The sequence below is a fragment of the Rousettus aegyptiacus genome, unplaced genomic scaffold, assembly GCF_014176215.1.
Source record: "Rousettus aegyptiacus isolate mRouAeg1 unplaced genomic scaffold, mRouAeg1.p scaffold_m13_p_15, whole genome shotgun sequence".
Taxonomy (NCBI): Eukaryota; Metazoa; Chordata; class Mammalia; order Chiroptera; family Pteropodidae; genus Rousettus; species Rousettus aegyptiacus.
Window position 1 is genome coordinate 59,518,298 of NW_023416290.1, and position 18,660 is coordinate 59,536,957.

At 62.4% G+C, this 18,660-nt stretch overlaps 1 protein-coding gene across 6 annotated transcripts; it reads right to left on the minus strand.

Moving 5' to 3' along the window:
* Positions 1-248: 248 nt before the first annotated feature.
* On the minus strand, positions 249-14,630 carry LOC118612023. 6 transcript variants are annotated; one of them, XR_004954683.1, is made up of 3 exons: positions 14,530-14,630; positions 929-12,688; positions 249-676 (listed from the first exon to the last, which is right to left on the minus strand). XR_004954683.1 is itself a non-coding variant. In XM_036233111.1 (3 exons), exon 3 carries the CDS (start codon positions 11,303-11,305, stop codon positions 10,382-10,384), a length of 924 nt encoding a protein of 307 aa, XP_036089004.1. In that variant the 5' UTR covers positions 11,306-12,643; positions 13,670-13,767; positions 14,530-14,585; the 3' UTR covers positions 249-10,381. The 6 variants fall into 6 exon arrangements, 5 of the variants coding, with proteins under 5 accessions (XP_036089004.1, XP_036089002.1, XP_036089000.1 ...); XM_036233111.1 differs by adding an exon at positions 13,670-13,767 and having other exon boundaries at positions 249-12,643; positions 14,530-14,585; XM_036233109.1 differs by adding an exon at positions 13,670-13,767 and having other exon boundaries at positions 249-12,688; positions 14,530-14,585.
* Positions 14,631-18,660: the final 4,030 nt, after the last annotated feature.

The window sequence follows — 18,660 nt, forward strand, 5'->3', positions numbered from 1 at the left end:
CAAACTAAAATTAAGGAATTTCTAAAAAAACAACAGTGAAAAATGTTACATATGAAAACCAGTAAGATACATTTAAGGTCAGAGGAAAATAAATAACAAAACATTTTAAGAAAAAAACATTTTAATAAAAACAAATGAACTAAATTCTTAATTCAAGAGGTTAGAAAAAGAACAATAAAATAATTCAAAAGTAACCACAAGGAAGGAAGCAAAAGAAATAAAAGCAATATTAATAAGGTAGGAAACAGAAACCAAAGGCCTAATTACAAATCATTTTCTAAAAAACACTGACAAAAAAGACAACCAACTAGCTAACTTAGTTAAGAAAAGAGGGAGGGAGAAAAGCCCAGATACATAATCGAAAGAATTAAAAGGGAGAAAAAAAATCACCGAAACAGAAAAATAGTCAAGGCACTGTAGACTCTGCTTTCCAACCTCTATGCAAAGAAATCATGCGACACATGAAACGGGTAGCGAAGTTCGCCGACCGCGGCTCGTCGGGGACGCGACGCTCATCACAGTGGCGGAGACAGACGGTGGCCGTCGCGGCGGCTGCGCAGCAGAGCGCCAGCTCCCGCCGGCTTTGCAAGGCGACTGCCACACTTCCAAAGCCAGGCACCGACGAGGAGCGAAGCCTCCCGACTCTCATGAAGCAGCGGCACCCGGGCACCGAAACCTGCAGTCCAGAGAAATCACAAGACAACGGCAACCAGTTTCAGTCATGAATAGATGCAAAAACACTAAATAAAACGCGAACAGACAAAGTTCAAAACCCTATTTGTCCACTGTTCCAGGGATGCCGGCCACGTTCAACGTTAGGAAACTCACGAACGCTCCACACCACACTGCGGCCGAAGGGAAAAGCTCGCGAGTTTCCCCACAGACGCTAAAAGCAGCAGCGACGCATCTTGATGCGAACACTCTGCACCTGTCTTAAGAAGATGAAGCAAGTGTCCTTCGGTCCTCAAAGAAGCAGCTCGTTGGAAGGGGGCCGCGCTGGGAGCTCCCCGAGATGCAGGAGGCGGCGCGGCTGGCGGGGCTGGCGGGGCAGGTCCTCCCGCGGGAGGCAGGGCCGCGGCACGGGAGACAGCGGGGACCCGCGCGCTCCGCGCATGCCGAGGCGGAAAGCGTGGGAACGCTAGAGACACCGAAGTCCAGCGAATTAAAGATGGTGGCGAGGGCTGGGTGGAAGATTCACACGGCGAGCAGCCTTCCCGTGCACGAATAACCAGTCAGGCCAGCGGTCCCCAGCCTCTGTGGCACCGGGACCGGGGCCCCTGTGAGCATCTGACGCCTGAGGGCCTGAGGCGGAGCCGAGGCGGTCACGCCGGCGCCAGGAGCGGCTGCGGATCAGACGAAGCTTCGCTCGCTCTCCCGCCGCTCACCTCCTGACGGGCCACAGACTGGTACTGGCAGGGGCCCAGAGGTTGGGGACCACTGAGTTAGAGGCCAGAATAGTAAAGAAAAACGCCGTTACAATAGCAACAAAAAGATAATGTACCTCGGAATAAGGTGCATTCATTTAACCTGAAACGGGGGGACTCCCGGAGGAGACTGGAGGACGGCCAGGAGAGACGTGGTCGGCAGAAAGCCGGCCTGTGCTGACGCGACGAGCCTGCCGCACAGGGGCGCCCGTCCTTCCGCCCCGTGAAACGCCGACCAGCTGACAGGGAGCGGGTGGGGAAACAAAGGCACGGCCGAGGCCCGGGAAACCGCAGCCGCAGGAAGGGCCGCGGCCGGCAGACAGGGACACCCAGAGGCCGCGGCGCTGCCCCCCGCCGTGCGGACCGGCCTCGAAACGCCGCGCCCGCCGAGAGCAGCGGATGCAGAGGGCCACGCGTGTGCGCTCCGCCTGCTGGAAACGTCCGGAAAGCACCGCAGACAGGCGGCTGCAGAGGTGGGCGCGGGCGGGCGGCGATGCTCGCAGCTGCGGGTGTCTTTCAGGGTGACGCCGCCGCCATGGGGCTTGACAGTCGCGATGGATGCACAGCCCTGAATGCGCTAAAAACCACCGACCTCTACACTTAACAGAGCGACTTCCGGGGTGTGTGAGCCATAGTTCAATAAAGCTATTGTAACAAATGCTGGAAGCCTCCATAATTACAACTCTGAGTGTGAAAACACAATGGAATAGGAAAGTCTAAAAACAGACCCACGTACACGTGGACATTTAGTGCATAATAAACGTGCTGGACATCTGGTCAGCCAGGTGGGGAAGGGCTGGCCCGCGCCTGCCATAATGAGAAGACTCCACCCCGATGGACCGGCTGTGACGGGAGAGGACAGCTCCCGGGAGGGGCGGGCTGTGGGACCCCGCGTGCGGGAGCAGGGCCCAAGCAGGACCGAGACTACACGCCCGGAGGAGAGGCCTGGCGCCTCCAACTCTCCTGGTCCCCTCCTCCGTGACCTGAGGCTCAATGACACACATTCCCGGATGCTCCCTGCCCGCCCCTGCTCCTGGATTCCTCCTCACCTTCGGTCCCCGCCCCCTCCTGCAGCACCTGGGATCCCCAAGCCCAGCATTTTGGGGCTCTGCCCTCCCTCACCTCTGCTGAGAAAGAGCCTCTGGGACAAAGTCTGTGGATCTCCCTGGCCTCTCAGCTTCTTTGCTGCGGGCAGAAAGCAGAGGGGGAGGGTGGCCCCCAGGCCCGGGCCGGAGGCACGTGGACAGGCCTGAAGTGAGCGCGGTTCCCTGGGGAAGGGCCCCATCTGGTCTCTGAAGGAGCCACAAGGCGGACAGCCAGGGTCACTGTCAGCTCAGGCCCAGCCACAGCCTCCTTCAAAGGACAGCTCAGTGGTCTTAAATGCCCTGCAAGCTCAAAGCCTAGCCTGGCCTGGCCGGGCCTCATGAAGGCTAGAGGCTGGGCAGGGGGCCCGCAGTGACAACCTGGAGTCTCCCCCAACACCCCAACCTGCCCCCAACCTGCCCAAGAAAGCAGGACACAGGCACCAAAGACAATTCGGAAACTGCCGTTCTCTGGGAGGGAGGCCCGGGCCGGGGCTCGGCCTCAGGCTGTCGCCAGTGCCACCCCCAGCTACAGACCACCAGGACTTGCCCCAGGGGGCTGCAGGAGTCCTGGCTGGTGAGAAGTGGGGAACCTGGGAGCAGGAAACCCCGAGGCCACCACACAGCAGAAGCGCCCGGACTCTGCAGGATGCCGCCAGACCCCCCGAGCATGCGGTCGGCCCTTCACGGGCTCCAGCCGCAGTCTGGGCAGCAGGGCAGGGGAAGGGCCTGCAGAGGACCCCGGCCCGGGACCCCCAGCTGCCCCCCAGGCAGGGACAGAGGCAGGGGGCGGGGCCGTGACACTGACAGACGAGGAGACAGACGAGGAGCAGCGCGGGCGACGGGCTGTGGCCCGACCCCATGAGAAAACGGAGCAAGGAGACGTCTGGTCGCCACGGCCGCCGAGGCGCGGAGCAGGGGGGCGTCTTCCAGAGGCATCAGTTACCAAACTCGGGGGGAAAACTAGAGGCTGAGGCTCGTTCCCAGGGGACTTTGCTTCCACACATCACTTCAGAAGCAGGAAACCCATGCACCCCAGGCCCCTGGAGAGTTCTCGCAAATGAAAACAATTTGAAACGGGGAAGAGGCAGTGGCGGGGAGAGAGGAACTGGTGGGCGCAGAGAGGCCAGCCAGTGGGGTGCGCCCAGCCTGGAGCCACGGGCGCCCTGTCCCCAGGGCGTGCCCCAGGAAGGCCCCCCGCAGCTCACCCCCATCTGACTGCAGCACCTAGACACACCCACGCTGGACAGAGCCTGCGGAGACCCGGCCCAGGCAGGTGCCCGAACACTGTGAGCTCCTGCCCCTTTCCCCCAGGGAGGACCCGGGCTGAGCGGGAAGACGGCGCCCGGAGTCAGCAGCGGCACGCGCACCCCTAGCTCTGCACGGCGGCCAGCACGCGCCAAGCCACCGCGAGCCAGGCCCCGCTGGCGGAGCTCTGCACCTCACGGGGCCTGGGGGCAGCCACAGTGGACGTCTGCGCCCAGGGCCCCAGGTGCTGCCCCCAGGGGACCTGGCCCACACTGGGCAGGACAGCAGCTGGTCCACGCCTGTGAGGGGCAGGGTCCTGGTGGTCTGCAAAGCAGTGCAAGCTGCAGCGGGCCTGTCCCCCACCGGCCTCAAGTCCCTGCCTGAGACGTTCCCACCCAGGAGAGAGCGAGGGGGGCTGGCAAAGGAGGGGCGGGTGCGCGCGCCCCTGCCCTGCGGGGTGTGCCGGACAGGCCTGGCAGCAACCCCCAAGGCACTCCCTGGGCGAGCCCACCCTCCGACTGGTCCCAGCGCACACGCCATGGTCCCCCAAGGCCCTGACCCTGACATTTAGCAAATCAAGTCATTCGCCATGAAAACAAAATCGCACCCACCACCAGTCTGCACCATGATCCCAGCGGCGAAGCTTCCTGACAGCGGACCAGCTTCCGCCCCGCCCCGCACACCAGGGCCCCGCACAGGAGCCGCGGCTCACGCCCCCCAGGCCCCAGCCCAGGCGGCAACGAAGAAACATCGCAACATCACAGACACAAGGAGAGAGGACGGAGGGGAGATGGGAGGATGGAGACCCCACAGCCCTCTCCGCCTCTCCCGAGGGGAGCCAGGCTGGGGGCTTGCGACCTGCTTCCTCCTTAAAGATGATGCCGGGGGGTCAGGAGACTGCAGCCACACCAGGCCGGAGTCCCTACTCTGCCTGTGACCGGACGTGTGGCCTTAACAAAGTCACCCCTCTCCCCCCAGTCTGTGCTCTGACTCTTTCTCTCGTGGGGTCACTGGAGAAGGAAGTGAGACAGAGAGCAAGCGTGCTGCCCGGGGTGAGGCCACAAGGCCCACTCCTGCTTCCCCTGCAGGGAACCCGGAGACCACAAGGGTGTCCCTGAGCCCCAGCGGGCTCTGTGCCCTGGAGAAGTGCAGGGCAAAGGGACAAGGACGAGGGCTGAACGGCCCGCCAGATGCAGGCCTCCAGGGCCCCGGGCACACGGGCAGTAAGCAGAAGAGCCGGGCCCGCCGGGGCACCGCAGCAGAAGGCCCCCCTCCCTTCGTGGGGAAGCGGCTGGGCTCTTCCTGGAGGCCTGGGGGGCAAGAGTCGGCCAGAACTCGAGGCGAGTGGGGAGCAGTGGGTGGCCAGCATTCTGACAAAGCATCCTATGCCGGGGGCCGGGGGCAGCTCTCGGGGACAGGTGTTAGAGCACCCCCTTTCCACAGCTGCACTGCTGCCTCAGGCCAGCCGCCCAGGGCCCAGGGCCAGAGGGGCAGGACACCGGTCAGCAGTGCAGACGACTGAGCTTTGTTCCCTTGGTGGGAGAGGCGACTGCAGGCTGGGGGCAGGTCCCCCCTCACGGGGGGCCTCGGGCACATGCCCCGACCTCCCGGAGGTTCGTCCGGGGGTGCATCCCTGCGTCACGGAGCTCCGGCGCGGGTCTCCGCCCCCTGCCGGCCAGCGCTCCCCCGCCCCAGGCACACCCAGGCCGGACGCTCGGCCCCACGCACGCGTGCCCGTGTGCGCCACGGAGCCAGAGGCAGAGGACGGCCCGGCTGGGGGAGCCGCGAGGACACGCATCAGTGTTGTTATAGCAACCTGGACCGCGCCACACAGAGCGCCAGCCAGGCGCCCCAGGCCCCTCTCGGAACGGTGCTCAGAGTGGGCCGCAGAGAAGCGCGGCCGCCGCCAGCCACGCACCTCCCCACCTCCCCGCCCCAGAAGGCCACGGGGCCAGGCTTCTGGCACGGCCCTGCCCGCCGCCCAGCCGCCCGCTTGTCAGCCGGGTCCACTCCCACGGCGGCGGCAGCCGAGGAGCACGAGGACTGTGCCTGAGTCACGAGGGCGGAGGCGGGACTGCAGGCGCCCAGGAGTCATGCTGCCCCTCGGGCCCCCAGACTTCTGGCGGGGTGTGGGGTGGGCTGTGGGGGCGCCAGCACAGCAGCCCAAAGAGGGGAGCCGCGGCCCCATGTGCTTGGGCACAGCAGCCACCCCAGACAGCCTGGCCTCCCAGGGGAGCCCCCCACCCCGACCGTCACCACGTCCTCCCGCAGCCTGCAGAGGAGGGGCGCTGGGGGAGGGGCGACTGGCCAGGGCCAGACGTTTGTTGCTTTCATGGTAGGAACTTCAGCAACCTGACCAGCTGAGGAGGGCGAGGTCTCGGAGAAAACCGGGTCCCCCTTTTCACAGATGGCAGGAGTTAAGGCACAGAGGGGCACCACCATTTGCCCAGGGTGAGAGGCAGCAGGCACGGGCGGGCCCCCAAAGTGCAGACTCAGCTAAGAGGGGTCGCCTAGGGAAAGGCGAGCTCACCCACACCTCCAATCCACAGCCAGCTCCACACTGCCCCACCCCCAATTGCCTGCCCACCCCTGGCACCGAGTTCGAGGCCAGCCAGCAGCGCAGACACCAGGGCACCCAGCACCCAGCCCCTCCCCACCCCCGGGGAAGTCTGCAGGGAGGAGACGCCCCAGCAGACAGACGGGCGGAGGCGAGGCCACCCGTCAGCCATCAGGGCCTGAGGCGCCTGCGCAGCTCTCGGAGCTGTCCACGGTGCTGGACGGCACCAACCCTGAGGGGCCCCGCGGGCTCCGCCCACGCCCCACGCAGAGCCTGGGGGCCCACCCGCCCCTCAGCCTGGCACTGAGCCCGGCCAGCGCCCGTGGCCCTCCTGCCGTGGCAGCAGGGAGCAGGGTCGTGGACGAGCCCTTCCCAAGCACTCGCTGTGCGCAGGCGCCAGGCCGGCCATGCGAGCCACAGCACCCTTCTTTTAATTTCCACAGCTCTTAGGGTTTATTGAATATGAATAAGAGAAAACTAACCTCAAGTATAAACGTGGCTAATTCATTAGCATATTTTTCCTATTTCCTTCTAGCAGTCACATTAAGATCATGAGGAGAACGACCCCCCAAAACAATCACACTTCATAGTCAGAGAAAGCAGAAAATGAATGTAATCTGCAGGCCCCAGACACAGGTAAGGGCGCCAAGAGCAGGAGAAGCTGGCAGAACCCCCGCAGGCCGAAGCGAAGGGCGCTCAGGAGCGGCAAGGGGACACCGTGCAGCAGAGCGGACCTCCGACAGCGCCTGGCATCGCGGGCTGGCCCTGACCACCGCACCTTCTTCACCACACGCCAGGCAGCAGAGCCAGGCGGCAGGGCTGGCGTCGGAAGCCCCCCCCCCCCCACGCCCCGCAGCGGTCGCTACGCTCAAGCAGCGGAGGGGCCGGGACACAGCCAGAGTCCCCGGCGGCCGCAGCGGCAGCGCGGGAGAGCGCCCTGGGGGCCACGCCCCGCTCGGTCCAAGACACAAGACCCGGAAACAGAACAGAAAGTACCAGGGAGAAAAGGCATTTCAGGGGGACAAGAAGGTATAACCAAGGACAGAAACAAGTAAAATGAACACGCGAGGGTACAAAGAAGGAAATCACTGATGAAGGGACCGGGCGGGTGTCAGATTTCCCCAGAGCATCGCTCAGGGTCAGAAGTCAGTGGGATCATATCCACACGAACGACGGTCTAAGCCGAAGGGTCCCCAGTATCAAGCTGTCGTCCTTCGGGCCCGGTGTTGAACACGGAAGCCCTTAGTGACCGCTGTTCTCATCAGCCTTTCTGAGAAGGCACCTCAGGACAAACCTCAGCCCACTGAAGGCGGACAGAGAAAACTCAACCAAAACAGCCATCGGTAAGTGAGCGGATATAAGACTAAGATGAACGCAGGACTGGAGTGGCAGACAGAAGCAAACACAACGCTCTGACTGTAAAGAAATCACTCGATTAATAAAAATCAAGAGGGAAACAAGAAAAGAGAAAAGGTAGAGTGATTAGCTTGTTGCCTCTACAGTAAGAACTCGAAGTCAAAGGCTACAATTTACAGCTGGCATTTCACCAACAGAAACAGTACAAAGGTAAACATTGAGAAAGGTACTATTACTGACTAAACAGGATACAATAGAACACAAGACTCCCTATAGCAACAACTAAAAGAGTAAAATTCCTGCAAATAAAGAAAACTCGAAAACGCTACAAAACACAAAAGGAAATCAAAAAAAAACCTGGAAAAATATACCACCTTCTTGTGAAAGAAGATTCAGTATCATAAAGATGTCATTCCCCCTCAGTTAGTTTGTAAATCTAATACAATGTCAACCTCAAACCAATCAGGTTTAAGAGTCTGAATATGTGCTTGGTGGGGCGGGGGAGGGTAAAGGAGAGACACCCTAACTCGAAGTTCATATGCAAAGATAAACAATCTAGAACAAGCAAACGAAATGACAAAACAAAGCAATAAGTCCTTTGAGATATTAAAACATAGCATGAGACCTTAATTGAAATAGTGATTACGACTGCGTATGTGGGCAATGGAACAGCTTTAAAAGACAAATATACTCAATCCTGAGAAAGAACCAAAAAGTTGGAGACGTCACATTTCCTGATTTCGAAGCACATTACAAAGCTATGGTAATCAAAACAGTATCCTGCCGGCATTCGGGCAGATACACAGACACTGGAGCAGAACGGGGAACACGGAGACAAACCCCACACACATGGTCGCCTGGACAAGGGTGCCAAGAACACAGCGAGGAGCGGGCAGTCCCTTCAACAAACGGTGCTGGGGAAATTCAAGAAACGTTTGCAGAAGAAGGAAACTGCACCCTCATTTTAACTATGCACAAAAATCAATTCAAAGTGAATGAAAGACTTAAACTCCTAGAAGAACACGGGGAAAGCTTCGTGGCGTGGCTCTTGGCAATGACTTCATGGACACGACACCAAAAGCACAAGGCGACAGAACAGAAATAAGCGGGACGACGTCACACCGGAAAGCTCCGGAAAAGCAGAGGAAACGAAGCGCCGACTAAGGAAAACGGCTCCTAAGGAACGGGAGGAAGACCCGCGCGCCACGCCTGTGCCAAGGGGTTAACCCCCAAAATACATAAGGAACGCCTACACCGCAGCGGTAAAACAAAAAAAAAAAATCTAATTACCTGATTACAAAATGGGCCAAGGACCTGAATAGACGTTTCTCCAAAGACGATACACAAGTGGCCAATGCGTATACGAAAAAATGCTCACGTCACTCATCACCAGGGAAACGCAAATCAAAACCACAGTGCCATCGCCTCCCGTGCTTCGGGGTGGCCGTTATCAAGAACACCGAAGACAAGTGCTGGCGGAGGTGTGGAGAAACCGGAACCCCTGCGCGCTGTCGGCGGGGACGCGACTCGGCAGAGCTGCTGGAGGACGGCACGGCGTTTCCTCAGGTAATCACCAACAGGGCTCCCGCGTGGCCCGGCAGCCCCGCCTCCGGGCGTTTGTCCAGAAGAACTGAAGCCAGGATCTCGAAGAGACGCCTGCACCCCGTGTTCACTGCAGTACTGATCACAACAGCTGAGACGTGGGAACAGCCTGGGTGTCCGCCAGGCGGACAGATAGGGAAACTGAGGCACATCCCCGCAGTGCGACGGCCGTCAGCCCTCACGTGTGACGGCACGGACGCCTCGAGAACAGGAGGCTGAGTGGGCAGGAGGCTAATCCCGCAGGACGCCACCTGCGCGAGGGCCTAACGCATCGAAGCACAGGGCGGGGAGTGGCGCTGGCCGCCGGGGGCGGGGCCGCTAGTCACGGGCGGAAGGCGCCAGTCCACCGAGACGCGTGAGCTCGGACCCGCCGGACGGCCCCCCACGCTTCAGCACCTGTCAGGGTCTCACGCTAAGGGCTTTACTACGATGAAACATTCTTTAAAAATCTACATACAGGTGGGAATCTGGGGCACAAACAAACTAGACGGTAAAACCGGTGGGGGAGGGGCCAGCTTATCGCAGAATTCGGAGAGGACTGCTGGAGAAGAATCTGGAAAATGTTCAAGTCAGACCCACACCTCGCACCTACACCAGGATAAAAGACAAGCGGATCAAAACTTTAAAAGCGAAACGATGAAAACCAGAACACACAGGAGTCCTCTTTACCCTTGAGGAAAAGCGCTTCTAATCGACTCGAAACCCAAAGCCACAGCACAAAAGGTGACGCTCGACCCCGTACCACTCGCCACACAGTGGAGCCGCCACAGTGACCAACAAGAAGCCGAGTGCTCTGAGTTCGCCTGACTCAGAGCTAATCTCCATAGTCACCGGGGAAAAGATCGACAACGTGGTCTTTAAAAAACGAACAGTCGAGGAACAGAAAGTTCACGGAGAAGAAAATACAAACGGCCCTTCGAAGCACAAACAGATACGGAGCCCCTTCCTAACGACGGACAGGCGGACACATCCTGTCTGCGCCGGGGCCAAGCGCCCGACTCGGCCCTGCCGTGTGGCCCGGGGCGCCCCGCTGGAGGGCCGGTCGGCGCCGGGCGTCGCGAGAAAGGAGAAAGCAGGTCTCTGGGCAGCGGTCGCCCTTGGGAGCACGTCTGTCACACATTCCGAGGGGCGGCTAACGAGGTTATCCAGGGTGTCACTGGCAAAGATGGAAAATGACCTGAATTTTCAGCATGAAGGACAACGGACCCAGCGCTGGCTCGCCCGCACGTGAACCGGCCCCCTGCGTCAGCAGCGGCGGGGGCTCCGCGGGCTGCGTGGAGCCAGGGAGGCCGCGGCCGGGGCGGGGCGGGGCGGGCTCTGACACCGCGTGGACGCCAACGGGCGCGTGGGGCTCGCCGAGGCCGCGCTGCATGTGGTCGCCCTCTGTGCCCCGTGCAGCTGGGAGGATAAAGGACCGGCAACGGTGTCACCTGTTTCCTTTTAAACTGTACAAACGGCTCGAACTTCCAGCATGCGAGGACGCTGGAGGAGGTAAGCTGCAGCCCATCCGCACCCCGGAGCGGGACTCGGTGCCGCAAGGAAACGGCAACACATGTGACAGCCTCGGGAGCTGTCCAGGGGACTTCGCCAACGTAAAAGGCCGGTCCCCGGGGGTTACGCGCTGAATGATCCCACTTACATGACGTTCCCCAAACGACGTTAGGGAGGACAGACCAGCGGTCCCCAGGGCTGAGCAAGGTGGGGGCAGCAGGGAAGTGGCTGTGGCTACAGAGGACAACGGTGAAGGCCCCGGAGAGGGAAACGGCCTGCTTTCTGACCGCAGCCGTGCGGCCACCCTGGGGGAGCTGGGACAGGCAGAAGGAATGTGGGGCCCAGGCAGCGCCGCGGCCCGCCGGGGCGTCCGCCCCTGCCACTGAGGACTCCAGGTTCCTGGACCCCGGACCCGGGACCAGGCAGCAGCAGAGCCGCCTCCCTCCCCAGCCCGCCCCCAGCCACCCTCCCCAGCTCATTAGCACCTCGGCTGCAGGATGTGGGCGGAAGCAGGTCAGGCCTGAGTAATGAATCCGGCTCCTCATTAGCACTGGGCCAGGGCAGCCAAGCCAGGAAGGAGGCTCCCCCGTGCTGTTTCAATGTGGGCAGAGCCCGACTCCGGGCTGCTAGTTTAAAAAGACGCCCCTTCCCAAATACTTGGCCGGACCGGATACGGATCCCGGGAGAGCAGCCAGACGGGGGCGGGGGGGGTGGAGGGGCGGGCTTGCACCCCACTGCCTCCCGTCCAGCACTGGTTCCCGGAGCAGAGCCCTAACATCCCCCCATCTTCCCCAGATGACACTCCACCCTCCCCCTTCACTACCACCCCGCGGCCACCAGTGTCTGACTTTCTAGCCAGTACAGGCTCAGTCTGGACCGCTCAGATCACAACCAGTCTGGCCCAGGTGACAGAAGGACAGACATGGACAGACAGATGCCTGAGCATGGTACCTGGGCCCAAAGCCCTGAAAATGCTTGACACAATGACCAGACTCCTTCCCACAGGTGGGGGAGAGCCAGCCGCGGCCCCAAGGTGAGCTCATTCCCCACCATCTGTCACCCGGCCTTGCTGGGGACAAGAACTCCAAGCCCCACCCATGCTACCCTCCCCTCTCCGTGAGAACAGCCGCTTCCTCCGTGGGCTCCTCAGAGCCCTCAGCCCTCCGCTCGGCCCTCCCCGGGAACGTCAGCTCAGCAAGGGAGAGAGGGCCCAGGGTCGGCCTGTAAGACAGTCACCGTGGGCACTCACGACGACCTCCACACCCATCCTCGGTGTCGAAGCGCTTCGAAGCTGGTTCCCCTGGGGAAGCGGCAGAGGGAGACTGCTCAGGCCGCAGTGCAGGGTTCAAATCCTGGCCGGTCCCTCTCGGGCCCGTGACTCTGGTGGGGTCCTCGGCCCTGGATGTCTCCTGGACCGAGGAATACAAGGGCCCTGCAAGTGCTTGGTAGACAGCAGAGGACAACAAGCAGCGGCCACTTCCACGGTGATGACACAATGACCATGATGACGGTCAGTTCTGCATCCCGCCAGCCCCCCTCAAACGCAGGCCACGCCCACTGTCCGGGCAGAGCAAGCTCTCCGGAGCGGCGGGGAGGCAGCGCAAAGGTCACTCAGCAGAGGGGCCACTGCGCCCTGGGAAGTCCTGCCACAGCCCTCAAGCCACGTCTCCAAAGGCCCTGAGCTTCGGTGCCCATGTCTCTGCAACGGTGCTGGTGACGCCACCTCCCAGGTGGCTGCGGGATCCGACCAACCCGCGCTGGAGGATGTGCTGACGAGGGGCCTGGGTCAGGATCGTAGGCCGAGATGCAGCAACGCTGGGTCAGGTCCTCACTGCTTCGCACCAGGGCACCAGCAAGGCCAGGGCTGGGTCCCCATCCTTCTCCTGGGGGAAATCAGAGACGACAACGAGACAGTCGTGCCCCGGCCACTAGAGAAAACAATGGAGGTTTGCTGAGCTGGCGCTCCGGGCTGGCGCTCCGGGGTCAGCATGACTGCCCAGCTCTGCTCCGCGTGTCCCCCCGGGGACCGCTGCTGTCCCCCAGAGGCAAGGACACTGACCGTCAGCGGGGACGGCCTCGGGGACCAGGACGAGCCCGTGCGTTCTCATTTCTTCTCACTCTCCCTTCCCCCAGGCTTCCCCACCCACCTTCCACGACCCACACACCCTCGGGAGCCAGGCAGCGCTGGGCGGTGTGACAGAAAACCAACAAACCCGAGAGCAGCCAACGGAGGACGGCCGCCTTCGGAGCGCGGGCATGGCTGTCGTACCTGACGTTGCAAGAATCAGATTTTAAAGGACGTGATGAATTACAGCCAGACCGAGCCTGTGCATTCCACTGGCAGCAAACCACGCGATCACAGCAAAGCCGACAGGTGCCGACCCGCCTGTGTGCGCTGAGAGCTGTCCAGCCCTGGCCACCCAGCCAGGTAGCCCAACACCTGCCAGAGCAGCGAATCCTGCCATCTCAGACGCAACCCACGTGTCAGGGTGGAGCAGATGGCACCTCAGGGCTTCGCGGTTAGGGGACTCTGGCAAGCTCACTCCTCTATGCCTCAGTTTCTCAGCTGTAGTAGGGGGTGATAACAGGCTCTGAGGGTGACCTACATTACTGGGTGGAATCGCTCACGACAGAGCCTGGCATCCAGGGGGCTGAGTGAGCATGGCAGGTACGATCAGTGTCACCACCCCTGGGGACACCCACCCATCCTTTCTGGCTGACCAAAGCGTGCCTTGCTCCCCGGCCCAGCTCATTCCACAGCCTGGGAAGGCCCGCTTCTTCGGGACGCTGTAGCGTGCACCTAGTCCTCATCATTAATGGCTCAGCACACCCCTGGTCACAGCGTGAGCCTTTTCTGCCTAGCTGAAAAGTAAGTCTCTGCTTTGAGCTCTCTGCATGAACAGACGTACCCCTTGCCCTTGCCACAGGTGCGTGTCTCAGATGACTCGCAGAGACTAAAGGTAAAACAGAACACCAGGAACCAGCAGCAGTGACAGAACACGACATGCTGGAAAGAAAGGAAAGGAGACGGAACCTGAGTCAGGAAACACAGGTGGCACAGGGTGGTCAGAGAAGTGAGCAGAGGCCCACCCAGAGGAGGCTGAGCTGCCGCCCTGCCAGGAACTAGAAGAGGGCAGGAAGCCGGCAGGTGAGGAAGGAAAGGAAGCCAGGTGTGGCTTGACGGCAGCAGGCCCATCTGTCCAGTAGCCTGGCACGCAGAACTTTCTGCGATGGCTCCAGCGTTCCATCCCGTGCCACGTGAGGCCAGTGGCGCCACACTGGACGGTGCTTCCAGAGCCCCAGGGCCGAGAAGGAGTGTGATGTGCTCTACCAAGAGGAGGCCGTGGAGAGTGTCCCGGTGCAGCACCGGGGTCACCTGGATGCTCCTCGGGCACCAGGCACCAGCCCTCAGGGCGAGGGAGAACAGGAGAGCGCGGAGGGAACTGCCCGGGCGCCGGCTCTCTCGAGGGCTGCCCCCATGCGCTGGGGGCTGGGGACCCACCCTCCCGCCCAACAAGTGGGCACTGGAGCCTCACGAGAAGAGCGCCCATCGCCCTGGGACCCTGAGCGCTCAGAGCCCGCCACGCGGGAAGCCCAGCGCACGAGCCCTGGCTGGGTCCCAGCGGCGGGGCGCCCTTGGGGAGGCGGAGCCAAAGCGCCCCTCCCACGGTGGCCCCGCCCCCGCCGGACGGCCCCGCCCCGTGAGCCCGCGCGCCCCTCCCAACCCCACGCCCCGCATCCCGGGCCGGGGATCGCGCCCCCGCCTCACCTGAGGCCAGGTAGCTGGCGGGCGCACTCTGTGCGCTCCTGGCAGGAGGGGCGGTGCGTGGGGCGGAGCCGGCGCCCAAACGTCACGTGACGGCCCCTCCCGCGGCGGCCGCGCCCCTCCCGTCCCGTCGGCCCGGGCGCCTCGCGTCGGCCAATGGCCGCCTGGGCCGCGGGCGCGTCGTGAACGGCGCGCGCCCGGGTACTCTAATTCCCAGAGTGCCCCGCGCGGCGGGAGGCCGGAAGCGGCCGCGGACGGTGGCCGGCTGGGCCAGAAAGCCTTCTGACACGAGCGCGCTCACTGCGTCGCGCTCTCGCCCCCCGAGCCTGTCTCCGCGCGCGTAGACAGGGTGACGTTGAGGGTGAAGTTTGACGAGGCGCGCGCGGGGCCCGCTGGCGGGCTGTCCCCGGGCGCGGGCCGCGCTCGGCGAAGGGGGGCCGCCGACTAGTCTGCGCGGACACTGAAGCCCAAAGGAGCGGAAAGGCCTGTGCCTGTGTCGCAGCCCGAGCAGCCCCTTTCCCGCCAGCAGAGGTTGGCATCTGCCCTCCAGAGGCCCTTCTGCGGGCGCCCTCCTTCCTCGGGGCAGCTGGCCTCCTCGCTCTGCCTGCGGGCGCGGGGCTGCTAGCCCAGGGCCACCCTCCTCCCGAACGACCGCCCCCCTCGTACCCAATGACACTCTAGAGGAAGGGACCTGGGAACCAGGGTGGGATCCGGAACCAGTGCCACCGCCCTGGGGCCCGCACCCACCACGGTCATTTCTCTGAACCCATTTTCCTACTGATGAACCGAGAGCCGCACCTGGGGCAGGAGAGGGGCCCGCACGTGGCGTAGGTCCTCCCTTCACTGCCCAGGTCAAAGGCAGCCCTAGGCAGAGGCCTGCTAAGCTCCAGGGAGGGGGCCAGCCCCTGACACCTTGGTCAGCGCCCCAGCCGACTATAAGCAGGATTGTGGCCACACGTGGAAGCATTTCCATGGACAGGCTGAGCGGGGCAGCCTCCCGTCAGCTGGGACCAACTGTACCGCCAGACTCGGCGGGTCACAGGGGAAACAAGGCCCCGCTTCCTTCATGCCGCTGCTGACGCCATTCCTGTGATCGGAGTCCCTGAGCGCATCAGGGCAGGACCACCTCTCTCCCAGGTGCGAGTCCCCCCGCCCCGCCCTCCAGAGGGCTCCTTGAGGGCAGGCTGGCGTCTGTTTGCATCTTGGCATCAGTGGTGTGGCCTCGAGAGGCAGAGAGGGGCGAGTGAACGTGCAGGCGAGCTGTACCCATGGGCTTCTTTTTCACATGGTGCTCGCCACGTGACTTAGTCCTCGTTCCAACACTGAGCCTCCCCACTTTGCTGTGCAGTGTTGAGCTGTGACACACCTGGGCACCTTCTCCACAGCGTCGGTGCGGAGGCTGACAGAGACCTGCGCAGGCGTAGTGAAGGGCCACGGAGTGGGGCGGGCGCACCCCCGCGGGCGCGTCCCTCACCACACAGGGCGGAGTCAGGGGCAAGCGCGGGGAAGGGGCCGGTGCGGGCCGGTCACATCCAGGGCTCTGACTGAGGCAAGCACCTGGCCCCCAACCATTCAAGACTAGCCGCGTCACAGCACCAGGCTCTCAGGGAATCAGCTACAGCATGAGACGTGTAACAGCTCCCGAGGTGTTTGACACCAAGCAGGAGTGGCAAAAAAAAAAAAAAGAAAGAAAGAAAATCCACGACCTGAGCCTGTGTCATCTGTGCCAATCGTGTCCGCAGTGAATTTGCCACCATCCCGGGAAATGGCAGTGCGTCCTCTGTCCCCGAGGGAGGGGGCGGCGCCGCACCCCGAGGAACCCCGTCCGTCTGTCCCACGCCCACCACGCAGGCCTGGCACGGTGGCCGCTCTCCTCTCTCGCCAGATCTTGTCCTGCCAGTGCCATTTATTCATTCGCGATCTCTTCTTCCAATGTCCAACCGCGCGCTAGGCTGTGGGGACACAGCGCGTTGTTCACGGGGCGTTGGAAAGGTTGCCCAGAGCAGGGGCGGGCTGGGTGCCGAAGGGGGAGTGGGAGTTCGTCAGGCAGGAACAGCACGAACCCAGCGTGGCCGCCGGGGAAGGTTGCCACATCCACCTCCTGCGTCAGTTTCTGCCCAAAGTCCTATTCCGCACGAGGCATACGGGGATCTGCCCAGGCCCCCACCTCCCTTTCTGCTTCTTTGCACGGATATGCACAAACAGTCCCACACACTCACAGAGTCACACACGGTCTCTCGCGCAGAGTCAAGAACAGACTTCCAGGTGCTACCACCACCCCGCCCCAGGAGCTCAGAGCACCACTGACCGCCGCTCTGCTCCGGAGACGCGGGAACGAGACGTTCAGTGAGCGACGTGAAACTCAGACTGAGCAGCGTTTAGGGAATCACAGCGCTGCGCTCCCCAGAGCCCTGCTGAACCTCCAACGGCAGGGCAGGCCGAAGGCACCGGGGAGCCCCACCCCCTGGGGCTGTTGGCAAATAGGAGGGATCAGCAGGGTGGCGGAGGGAGCTCCGGCTCCAGGTCCTGCCCACCGGAGCCCGTCCTTGGTCCTTGGTGTACAGGCCTGGTCTGATTTGGGGGTAGGGAACCGCTCCCATGAGGCCCTTCCTGAGCCACCCATCGTGCCAGGATCACACCCAAGCGCCTTGCCCTGCATTCCAAGCCCTTCCAGACACTGCCCTGTGCTCACTGCAGCCCGCTCCTCCAGGTGCACCCACCCACTGCCCCCCCGCCCCCCAGCTCCTGCTCTCTGCCCTCCCTGGTCCCTCTGCCTGCGAGCGGCTTCCCTGTCCTCCAAGGCCGTGCTTCCCGCACACTCGCCCTGCTTCCTGGAAACCTTTGGACGCTGGGCCCGGGTGTGGGGTGTCCTCTGAGCCCCTCGGCCCCGACCTTGCCTCTTCCACGGTACTAATCAGACTTCCCCTCTAAACTGTGAGCCACTCGATGACGGCAGCTGGCGCGTGGCTGTTTTCATTGTTTGTCGAAAGGGCGAATGAGTGAATGAATGAGTGACAGACTCAGACTGGCTGAGCTGAAGGGATCTTGATCATCTGCACTATCTGGGAAAACTGAGGCCCAGAGCAGGGATGTGGTCCGCCAAGGCCCCCGAGCAGTGGGCAGAACTGGGTTGGCCCCCGAGCTCCTCGCTCTTCCCTCCTTGGTGGTCGTGGTGGAGCCCAGGCCAGGGGGCCTTCCCTCACCGCGACAGTCTCTCCTCTCCCCCAAGGTCCCCACTGCTCCATCAGCTCTCTCTGAGCCAGAGAGCCCGAGCTGTCCCTTCTCCATCTCAGAGAACTGGGCTCTGAAGAACAGAGAAGGGACAGTTGGGGTGGGCGGCGAAGGGCACAGCTGGAGACTCCTCCCTACGCTCCTCCATCCTCCTGACCCCGTGGAGCCTGGGAGCTGCGAGGCAGCTGGTCCCCGCATGGCAGCACCTCTGACCCAGCTACTGGGGGAGTGTCCTGGCGCTGACCACGCAGCCGGCTACCCGGCGTCTCCCCTGGGTTTCCGCCCAAGCAGGAGGCTCACGACCCATGGGCGTCTTACAAAGACCGGATGCGTGGGGTCCAGCTCAGCCCTGTGACAGCAGGAAGGGCCTGGGAAGTTCGTCCTTGGGGTGGGAGCCACATGGTGCCAAGGTAGCCCCTCTTTGCCTGGCCCTGAGCTGAGCCCCACAGGGCCAGCCAGGCCCAGGGGGTGGTCAGCAAGGTGAGCTCGGTGGGGACCACAGGAAAGGGAGTCGAGGCCTGAGGTCCACCCAGGCTGACCTGACTCCCTGTGTCCTGAGCCGTGGGGCAATTTCTGACATCTCTTCCCTCTGGATGAGGAGGGCATTGGCCCCGGTGTCATTTCTTCCTGGGGGCACCATCACCTTGGGAGGCAGGGAGTGTCCTGGCCGGGGAGGTCCTGCAGGTTCAGACCAGGAAGAACTCACTCAGGTCGATCTGTCCAGAGCAGGTGCAGGGGCCTCCCGGGCCCTGGGTGAGGGGAGCAGGACAGGGGACCCCCGCTGGGGGACAGGTGAGAGGATGGCCTCAGGGGATAGGGGAAACACCTCCAAATCCCCTCCCGACTGTCCGGGATCTGGAGATCCTGCTCTTCATGGCCTCTCTCCAGCCAGCAAGGGGCCGC

Bases quoted from the DNA above. Each gene is read 5' to 3' on its own strand.
- LOC118612023 (XM_036233107.1), bottom strand. From the start codon at position 11,305: ATGAGGAGCCGGATTCATTACTCAGGCCTGACCTGCTTCCGCCCACAT.